This window comes from Phytophthora infestans, genomic scaffold (assembly GCF_000142945.1).
Source record: "Phytophthora infestans T30-4 supercont1.61 genomic scaffold, whole genome shotgun sequence".
In the NCBI taxonomy this organism is placed as follows: Eukaryota; Oomycota; class Peronosporomycetes; order Peronosporales; family Peronosporaceae; genus Phytophthora; species Phytophthora infestans.
The window spans coordinates 198,618-210,087 of NW_003303698.1; the positions used below are offsets into that span (position 1 = coordinate 198,618).

Sequence of the window (11,470 nt, forward strand, 5' to 3'; positions counted from 1 at the left end):
TGTGGGCTTCCTCGGAAGCAGACGCCCGACACGGGGTACAGCAATCTCCTCAGCCACCTTAACAGCAAGCACGCTGGGTATGCTGCTGAGTTTGCAGAACTTCATGCCACGCAGACGCCAGCACTCACCACGTTTGGTTTTGTGGATGATGTGACGCGCAATATCTACCAATGGATGGCATGGGTGATCGAGAGAAATCTACCAATCACTGAAGTGGAAAACAAGGCTACGCGTGCTGTAGTTACAATGAAGCTTACGACTACCAAGGCACTAAATCGGTACATGCGTCGTGTGGCTCTCGACGGTCGGACTAGTCACTCACCCCACTTCCTCGGTATCTACGCGATCTACGTCTACAACGGTGTGTACCACCAGCGCCTTCTTGCGCTTTTGCCAATGGAAGACGGTTAGACAGCTGAAGCTCATCTCGATCGTGTATCCACCGTACTGAGTGTGTACGAGAAGAACCTGCAGATGGTGCGCTATGTTGTATGGGACAATTGTGCAACCAATCAGAGTATGGCTACACGAATGGGCGTCCCCCTCATTGGCTGTGCAAGTCGTCGATTTAACCTCGCGGTTAATCGATTTCTACAGGATTATCAGACTCAGATAGGTCTGATTCAAAACCTGATGATTCAGCTGCGTCATGTCAAAATGCTACTGCACTGGCAAAGGCGACCGACTACAAGCCTGTTAAGACAAACACTATGCGCTGGTCGTCTACATTCCAGATGATTGACCGATATTGCAAGATCCGTGATGCGATCCTGACGGTGGAGGCTGATGAGGAGTTTGTGCCTCGTGGCCATGCGCACCGCCGCGTTAAAGGTGTATTGGACAAGCTTCGTGAGCTGGACAGTGTGTGTGAAAATCCAAGCAGAGGCGTGCACGCTTGACGAGGTGCGCCTGTTGTTTGATGTGCTGCTAAGTATCCTGTCATGGCTAACTACTTGGCACCAACAGCTGAGATTGTTCACTCGCCCCATTTAAAGTCTGCAATAGTGAAGCTGCAAAACGACCTACCCCTCTCCGAGGATGAATTACATGCAGTCGACAGTTTCATTTTATCTCCGTCTACCGCACAAGAGGAAGTGCCGGCTACGACCGACTTCGCGACCTTCATCCTCCTGCAAGCCAAGAAGCCACGGCTTGCATCGCAGGCGTCTGTCGAGTATGATCCCCTCCTACTCTGCGCTCCTTCGACAAGCAACACGTGCGAGAGACTTTTCTTTGAGTGTAAGCTTGTTTTTACATCGCTACGTTCATCTACTTTACCAGCTAATTTTGAAACGGCCATGTTTCTTCGTGCTAATCGCAGTATGTGGAGCTGCTCCACCCTTCTCGGTTGCATCGAGGACTAAGTGATAGCAATACATTGTGATTATTGTAGTGATTATTACTGTGTTGCCAGGTATTGCAGTCTTTATTACGGATGTGATTCACGCAAAAAAACACTGGGTATTGTATTTCCCATGCCCTGACCAGTGGAGAAGGCTACTCTACTATCAAAAAAATGATGCATGCGTTAAATCGCTTAGGAGAAGGACACGCCGAGCCTTATAAAGTAGATTTATTTACTGCATTGACGTGGTGAGAGGGTGCGTGGTCGAAGGTGAGCGCGACAACCATTCAAACATTCGGGTTTAGCTAACAAAGCGAGCATCAATAACTTCCTTTGTTAACTTATATCAATACAGGCTGTTTTTCGCTCCAAACTGATTTGAGCAGACTGGCATATATATCAGGCGTTCACTATTCACGCAGAATACTGTAGTGCTGGCGCCGGAGTGCATGATAGACTAGTAGCACCAGCCACAATATCAAGAAAGTCGACACACTGTACGTCCCTCTCCAGTAACGATCTCGAAAGCTGCGTGGGCTCCCAGTTCACATACTTATGTGTCTTAGAAAATCAATTTCCTCAGGCCGTACGAGCACAAAAGCAACGCAACAAGGTGCTGCTGCGCTTAAGTCTCCTCACAGTAGGTGCTCTAAGTCGATAGGACAAGCTGAGACTAGAGACCTGAGGTACGGTATAGCTACCGGTACGACAGTGACGTGTGTCTCGACGTTAAATCTAGCGTTTTCGGTCTTTCCATCCAAACCGCGCAATCGAGTTGTGGTCATTGTTGGAGGGATGATTTGCGCAGAGTTGTTAGGGCAGTACAGTATGGAGTGAGGATAAAAGTAGAGTGGTTTAGGCGGCCATAGTGGAGAGGAAGTCTTGAGTGTAGAAGGAGAAGACGCTTGTGTCGGACTTGATAAAAGGAGGAGAGCTTGTGGTGAACTTGGTAAAAGGAGAAGTGATGAATTATAGAGTCTGGGGGAGTTACTCTCCACCAACCAGTCCAGTTATATACGATTTCTCTATATGAAATAGCACAATTATATTCCACTAGATAGTCATCATCACATCGGAGATGCTTACTTCGACAGCCTCCCACATCGAGGAATGTGTATGATGCTCTATCTGTCGGATAGTATTTAATGTACCACAGGTGGCTGTTTATAACAGTCCTGTACGTACATGAGCATTTACAAGAAGTAGATCTTGTTTTGATATTGATGATCATTTTCCTTTGACTTTCATTGTCAGATTTGTCACCTTGTGCCGTTTTGCTTTGGCAATAACTGTGCTGATTTCTTGTTTTCATTGTTATTTTGGCTACTCAGGAAAACCTTAGAGGATTAAACCTGTTCACCGTAGTGATTGTTGCTGCTATCGTTTTAGTTATACGAATTTGTAGCAGCTACTTCAGGGAAACCTTTAATTTTAAGATTCAAAACCTGTTCGCTGAATTGTTGCTGTTATCGTTTTAGCTTTACGAATTTGTAGAAGCTACCTCAGGAAAACCTTTATTTTTAAGGATCAAAACCTGTTCGCTCTGATGTTGGCTACTCAGGAAACCTTTGAGGATACACCTGATCACCGTATTTATCTTTATATATTTTGTGTAAGCGTTTTAGCTTTGTTCATTTCTTAAACTGCCATTGTTTTGCTCTTTCACATGTGGATATTTCTTCACAATGTGTGGTTTGTTCTTTGTTTTTCGCTGCTGAGGTCTTATAGAATTGCCTCCCAATTTCATGAAATGGTGCTGCAGTCATTTTCAATTTGTTCTGACTATTGTTATTGAGAGCTTATAGTTTTTAAATATTTTTGAAGAAAGGCTACAGCTTTTAAAAGCAAAAATAACATCAAACAGTGTCATCGGTAGCGTACGCATCATATTTGCAGTAAGTGTGTAGGCTCTCGTTGTTGGGGTTATTTTTCTCCCTAGAGGCTCATCAAGTTGTTTCTCGTTTGGAAGTTTATAATTTTATTTTTACTTCGCAAGCGCTAGCGATAGATTTTGCAAACTATCGAATTCATTGTAGATGGAATTGATGCAGTAAAACTATAGTTTGCTTTCTGTAGACAGAGGCTTCTGTAGGCTTGTCTTGTAGTCATAAAGTGTTGAATTTTTTTTTCTCATTCTTTTGGTACTGTTATGCTGGAAATGTTTGAAACTTTTGCCAGTGACAATAAATGCAAAAGTTTGGCGAATACATGAATAGTTTTTGGCGTTGATGCCTCCCAGTTTCATACATTTCATTAAGTATTTCTCTCTCAACGTTTGGGGTTTATATTTTTTTTCTTCGTACTACACAAGTAGTACAAGCTAGGCAGCCTTTGTGAAATTTGCAATTTTTTTTTTGCATCTTGCAAATTGCATGTATGATTTTATACATAAATTTCTTTGGTGAATGTGGCATAAATATGTTTTGAGCAGCTAGGTAACAATGTTTGCACCAAAGCAATATTAGGAGCTCACTTCACTCACATTTTATCTAGCTCACAGCTTTGGGGTAATTTTCTCCCTACTGGCTCTTCGGATTGTATTCCGGATTTTATTATACTTCGAAGTAGTGAGAAGCACGCACACTAATTTAGTCAATTGACAGAGACATTGCTCATGTAAAAAAGTGTTATTGCTTCGTAGGCTCAATATGCAGTGCGTATGGTACGGAGTCCAGGGAGATTCTCCTCTGGCTCAATACGCAGTGCGTATGGTACGGAGTCCAGGGAGATTCTCCTCTGGCTCGATACCGCGTGGCAGACGTGCTGCTCACCGCATGCAGCTCGTTTGCTGGCGTAGAGGGCAACATGGCTTCCCAGCATGGTGATCTATTGCACATGCAGCGCTACAGCTCAGTGGCTGGCGCAAAGTTGGCAGCGTGGCCTAACGCAGGCAAGTGTCCGTCCAGCGATTTCTCACTCGGATCTCCTTCACCTCCCTGTGCCCCTGGCCATTCATGCGGCTTGGAGGTGTGTTGTGTTGCAGCGTCCAGCTCGCCCCTGGAGAAACGTTGGGCTTATAACCTGTTGAGCCAGGTGGCGCTTTGCGTTTGAGCGTTGGGCTTATAACCTGTTGGAGGGATGATTTGCGCAGAGTTGTTAGGGCAGTACAGTATGGAGTGAGGATAAAAGTAGAGTGGTTTAGGCGGCCATAGTGGAGAGGAAGTCTTGAGTGTAGAAGGAGAAGACGCTTGTGTCGGACTTGGTAAAAGGAGGAGAGCTTGTGGTGAACTTGGTAAAAGGAGAAGTGATGAATTATAGAGTCTGGGGGAGTTACTCTCCACCAACCAGTCCAGTTATATACGATTTCTCTATATGAAATAGCACAATTATATTTTACTAGATAGTCATCATCACATCGGAGATGCTTACTTCGACAGTCATCTCCCTTCCAGCGCTGCGCAGCCAGTCGTCAGGGTCTCTCTCTGTTCAAGTGCCCAGAGCGAGACTCGCTACAGTGAGTTACAGCGAGTTACGAGATGTGCTCGTCCTATCGAGTCTGATTAGACCGGTCTCGAATATCTATTTTGTCCAATGAACGCCATCCCATCTATCTCAAATCGGCGTGCGTCAGCGAAACCGACTGCAACAAAATCGAGCCTCGATTCCAGCGAACGCCTCACTTTTCAACTCGCTTCTATCTCCTCAACACATTTTCTAGCCGGGACCATGACGGTCTGGGTGACTCTGCTTCGCGTGGTGACCTCCATTGCCCAGATCGGCATGATCCTCAGTCCAGGACCAGATATTATCCGTGCTCACAAGCACAAAACCACAGGCGAGATGGCCGCGCTTCCCTTGATTGCCATGATCGTCAACAACCATCTATGGTACGAGGCGCCACATAACGATATTTGCCACAATCGAACGTTAACCAAAACCGTTATCCATAGGGCGTTGTACGGGTATCTAACCGACAGCATCTTTCCACTCATGGTAACGCAGCTGTTCGGAGAGATCGCTGCCTTTGTATTCACGGGGATATACTATCGGTGGTCGAGTGATCGCCCGGCACTGAACAAAATACTGGCGTGGGCACTTTTAGGGTATGTAGCCATCACGGCGTATGTGGTGCTGGGCATTGCAGGGGTCTCGAATCAAACCGACGACGAGACAGGCAAAGCATTAGGGTATGCCGGCATTGTGATCAATCTCTGGATGTACGGGTCGCCACTGGGCACGGTTCGGCACGTAGTCAAGACCCGGTCGGCTGCTTCGTTACCGATCAACTTGAGCGTCATGATGTTCTTCACCACCGTCTTGTGGGTCGCCATCTCCATCGTGGACGGCGACATGCTCATCATGTCGTTGAATATTGCGGGTGTCGTGCTTAGTATCATCCAAATCTCGCTCTATATTCGTTTCCGACTGTGATAGCTCAAGAGGAAGGATTCCAGTTCGTCGACAAGCAGATTTCCATTGTGATCTCCCCGAAGGAAGGCATGCTACAAACGGCTAAGAATCCGGTCTACCAGGCGTTGGCGTCGCCAATAGAGGCGACCCGATCCTGAAACGACAAGAATTTGTTACATTACACTCAATAAAATTTTAAACTTTAAAACTACAGAATCGTACTTTTCGCCGAATCAAAACCAACTGAAGCTGTGAAAACCCAGCTATACCATTCTACAAAAATTATGTTCAAGTTTGGTTTAGTTTATTAATACAGTACATGTACCTTGAAGGTGGGTGTCTTGCATTACATTTTTGTGTCGCCTAGCGAAATTCTTTGCATCAGGAGGATGGGGGCCTTCCCATCAGCGAGTTTAGACTCCTCGTCAACGTCCCTTCCTCGACGAGTGGTGCCAATGGTGTTCTCAAACAAGTCAATGATGGAAACCATTTTTGAATTTGCTTTCGAGCAGCTCAGTGCATTCTTTGGTAGCCATGGGAGACTGGGTTACTTTACTTCGAGTGGCGACAACTATCGCACAGTGTGAAATGATCCTGAGCCCTTGCCCCGATATCATCAAAGTTCACAGGAACAAGACAACAGGCGAAGTGGCGGCTCTCCCTCTGGTCTCGATGGTCGTCAACAACTACTTATGGTACGCTTTACGCCTCTCACCGACCTGGATTTATCTAACTGCCTCTCTCTTTTTAGGACGGTGTACGCTTACAGGACCGACAGCATTTTCCCGCTCCTGGTCACGCAAGTGATCGGCCAAATGGCGTCAATTGTCTTCATGGTATTCTACTACCGCTGGGCTGTCGATCGTCGTGCTGTAAACAGACTTTTAGCAAGTGGTGTGGCATTCTCTATGCTCTTCACTGTGTACGTGGTTCTAGGAGTCACAGGAAGCACACACCAGACCGATGATGAAGTGGGTACAACGTTGGGTTACGTGGGGCTAGTGGTGAATCTGTGGATGTACGCGTCTCCTCTGGGTACTATCCGACATGTTATAAGAACCAAGTCTGCTGCTGCAGCAGTGCTGCATCCTTGCCGATCAATATCAGCGTTATGATGCTCTTCAGCACGTCACTTTGGGTTGCGCTATCGATCGTGGACGACGACAAGATCATCATGTCTCTTAATATCACCGGAGTCTTTCTGAGCGTCACACAGATCTCCGTGTACATCTACTACCGCCCGAACAAGTCGATCGTTGCTAGTGAAGACGCGTCTGTACCTATGGATAAGCGCATTTTACTTGTCATCTCGACTTCGAACACCACCCAAGCAGTCAAAAGTCCAATCTATCAGTCTATCGCATCCCCCTCGAAAAGACCCGTCTTTGAGGATAGGATAAATGACAAATGAGAACTGTATTCCTGAAAGGTGATAGTATCCAGATAGTATCTCAACTCGCTCTTGGCGACATCATTTTCTTGTACACTGGACTCTGCGTAGAAGCCACTTCAGCTGTAGCCTTCGCTGTTGGTGTGACGACAACGGATACTTCGTCAATAGATTGGGTAGACTTAGATAGTACAGAGTCCTCGTCTTCTGTTGGTCTATAGATCATGTAGAAGACGATCTCGATGATACTTGACAGTGACCCGATCGCGTTCAGACACGCAACAAAATACATGTAGTCACTATCGACCATCCCCGAAACGACCCACAACGTCGTTGATACGAAAGCATGAGACTCAAGTTGATCGGGATCGAGGCGGCGGATTTCGTCTGCATCACGTGATCAAAGTGCCCAGAGGAGAGCCGAACATTCAGACGTCAATGACGATGCCAGCGTAGCCAAGATACAGAGTTGGACTGGTACGTGGCGCCTAATAGACCGAAAATTGTATACAGGGAAAGAGCACAGTGTGCCGCGAACGCCCACGCGTACAGCACCCTTAACTCCTTCCGCTTGTCTGGCACGCTCCAGCGATAGTAAACGATGTTGTACACGATAGCCGCGAGCTGGCCGAAGACTTGGGTCGCGATAAGCGGGAACATGCTGACGGTGACGTAAGTGTACACCAACCTGTCCAAATCAAACAATAGCAAGCATATGCTAAGTGCAATGACCTTGACCGGAGACGTACCAGAAGTGGCAGTTGACAGCCATCGCAACTATTAATAGTGGAAGTGCTGCCAGCTCTCCAATCTTCTGACGTCGGTGAACACGAGTGATGTCAGGAACAGGACTCAGGTTCAGCACGACTTGAGCAACAACGGTCGCGACTCCAAGGAAAGTGTACCTGAAACCCGTTGTCGAGTGGAAATAAGCTGGTAAAAGTGGAAATGAGGCTACACATTGCGCACTTTGGTGAGCTCGCTCATCACCGACTGCTGCTTAGTGTCACCAACCGTTGCATAGATGTCATTTTACGTCAAATAGATACTTCTAGAGCTTCCTCTTTTCTTTACAGGTTTGTTTTATGAGGACAGTGACTCGCTGGATTAGGTGCTCTCATTGCACTAGTCGACCAATCAGATGACCACACTTGTTGGTTTGAAAATGTAAGCGAAATGTGCTCGATAACGTAGATATCGCTATATTGTCTTTTAACCCCTTAGTTCCCGGCCGAAAAGTCAGGGGTATATTTTGATCTTATGTTGGAGCTCCAACATAATTTAATATAGGAATTTGTATAGCCCCGAATTTCGTCCAGCTATGCAAATGGATAGTGCAGGGTTGCTAATGGATAAAAACGAGCACATCCAACATATTCCTGTTTCATGTTGGATTTTCTCAGTTGTACTGCTGCATAAGATGACTGATGCAACATTGTAAATGGCCTGTTTATTGAGATCATTGTCTGTGTAACATTGCACACGTCAAGTAAAGAAGAAATAGCCAATAGAAGCAAATCAATGTAACCACTATTCATTTGATTGCACACGCAAACGGCGCACACTACGATTGCTCCCCCTCTGCAGCAGCGTCTTTGTTCGGGGCCTGGTCATCGGCATCGCCGGATGCGTCAGCGTCGGACCCACCCGCTGCTACTTCACTCGCGCACGCCTCACTGCCGCTCGCATCACGTCGGCGGTGTCGCTTCTTGCCTGCACGCTCCGCTGGCGCTCGGTCGCGTATCTTGTGGTCGCGTAGCAAGCGGCTCGGGATGTCATTCCCGTTCTTCCAGTCGAGGTGCCATATCTGAAAGCACGTGCGCTCCCTTTCCTCCCTAACAACGTTGCAGAGATACTTCCTGCGGCACAACCTACCGTCAGCGCTATCACCGTGTTAGTATCAAGCATGAACAGCATGTACGTACCTCTTTGGCCCTGCAGAGCATTCTTGACAGTAATACTTCGTATACTTCCGCGGCACCACCTTGTAGATAGCACACACTTTGCAGGTTCTGTGGCGACGCTTCTTTCCGGTTTCAGTGTCGGCCTTGTCTGGGTTCTCCGCCAGTTCGTGGCCATCATCAATGCGGTCTGAGCCACGTCGCTGCTCCTCCCGTCTTGGCGACGCTCCTCGTGCAGAGTGAAAGCGGCTGTACGCTCCTCAGCGGAGGTGAGATTTCTAGAATAGGAAACATAACCAACATAACACATATTAGTAAATGCATTTATGTTGCCAAGCCCATCATAGCAACTTACCTCAATCTCAGCGAAAGAGTTTTCATCAATAGCAAGTAGTTGTTCCATGAGTGTCTCGAAGAATGCGGAATGCTTCGGGGATTTGTGCCCATTGGCACGCTGGTTGTGTCGATACACAATAAAGGCGTTCACCAACGCCATGTCCAGCAATCCGAGAAACAAGGTCTTGTAGTACTTTCGTGATTTGTACGAAAGCTGCACGCTGTAGCGTTGCATCCGGAGCTGGTCGTGCACATCAACACCTCCCATGTATCGGTGATAGTCACGAACCAGATCCGGTGCCGGTAGCTCTTTCATCTGGCCTTTGATACGCCGCACTACAATAAAAAAGCACAATAGTGAGCAATGATACATATATATAAACACACAGGCTTACTTACTGACACTGACTGTTTCTCTGCTGCCACCACTGCTCAGCATGTGGACGGGATTGCGGTCCATCCACATTGCTGCGGTTATCTGCGGAAAAAGCTTATTTTCAGCCAGCTTGATTGTCCCCTGTGGTGGTACTAGCTCTCTCACACCATTCACGGCTCTGTAAGACTTGTCAGTCTTCACATCCTTCGCGTACCCTGCCATACGCGTCTGGATCGTACCCGTAATGTACATCCGTCGCTGCAACAGCTCCAACGCCAGCTTCACCGACGTGTAAAACCGGTCTGTGATTACCAAACGCCACGGGGAGGTCGGTGATGGCGGGCACAGCGCGTTCATGTTCCTTAGTACGGCAGCCTCGCCGCAATTATTATCAGCAGGAATCGGAGTCCGGGGATTACTCTTAGCACCACAGTACACCTCGAATCTGAACAGTCGCACAAACGCACACGATATTAGTAAAAGTAATAAATATGTTGGATTAGGAAATTCTCCACAATGTGGATGTTTGCCCGTCCAACATAAGCACTTAGACCAAAAAAAAGGTGGCAAGCATTAGCTTGCCACCTTGAACGCACCTCATGCAATAAGCTGTATCTGCACACGCTGCCACGAACACCTTGGTCCCCCACTTGTGCGGTTTGTCCTTGTTGAACTGTCTGGTAGGATTGTAGCGGGATCTTGAAGGCAGCGTAGCTTCGTCAAAGCTAATGACAGGAGGAATCTTGTAGCCGCGCGCAAATGTACGCTGTAAAACCTCGATAACCGGCCGAATCTTCCATACACGATCCGTGCTAGCTTGAGGCGACTTGTTGTTGGAGAAGTGCAAGTATCCCATTATGTGGAAGAACCGGTTGCGGGACATGTACTTGCCGAAGCGTGGCGTTGGCAACGCACCAGCCGGTGTCAACTCCCAGTGAGCAGCAATCCCCTTTCGCACTGGAGACAGCATCCTTGCAATGAGAAGCGCGATGACGCGCAAAACCTCCCACGGTTCTATCGGCTTCACACGTGCTAGTCGCCGACGAATATCTGCGAGGTTCTCTACTTTTCCACCACCACGACGCTGCTTCGCTTGAATCGCCTGCGCACGACCCGGTATCGACTGCGTGTGGTAGCGATTGCTCTCGACGGCAATCTGTCTCCACAATTTTGGCGGTAGGTAGTCGAAGTACAGCGCCAGTGGGTCTTCAGCCACTCCAAGGACGCTCTCAGATGGTCCATAAGGCCCGTCGTAAAGGTCTTCATACGTAGGATTGTCTCCAAATTTGGACTGGTCTACAAATAGCACATCAAAGTGAGTTAGATAATGTTAACATTATGTTAGACAACGACGGAATAATAGTTGCGTATGTTGGATAGCGCTCAACATAACTTACCATACTCCCAGCCAGAATGTTTCATCTCCGCCAAACGCGCCGCATTCATCGCCACCGACTTGCAGAACGTGTCCAGTAGTTCAGTTCCAACGCAATCGGCTAACTCCTCATCAGAGAGTTCTCCAAGCTCCCAATCTCCTTCCCACTCACTGTCCGCGTCGTCATCGTCTGAATCAGGACCAGATTCCTCTTCTGATCCGAGGCCAGTGCACTCACGTGCACCAGCCGCCATGATGTTAGGATCACCGTCGACTACGCAGGCGACAGGGAGATGCGGGGCAGCTGACGCAGCACCGGTGTCTGTGGTGTCACTTATGGTGCCTTCAGCTTGAGCTTCGCGTTCTGGACTGTCTTGTAGGACGCGGCGGCGTCGTT

At 47.7% G+C, this 11,470-nt stretch overlaps 1 protein-coding gene across 1 annotated transcript; it reads left to right on the forward strand.

The window, feature by feature from the left end:
• Positions 1-6,229: 6,229 nt before the first annotated feature.
• On the forward strand, positions 6,230-7,106 carry PITG_17857 (MtN3-like protein; the record flags this gene model as incomplete). Its single annotated transcript, XM_002896353.1, has 3 exons — positions 6,230-6,390; positions 6,447-6,713; positions 6,773-7,106. 3 exons carry the CDS (start codon positions 6,230-6,232, stop codon positions 7,104-7,106), a joined length of 762 nt encoding a protein of 253 aa, XP_002896399.1.
• Positions 7,107-11,470: the final 4,364 nt, after the last annotated feature.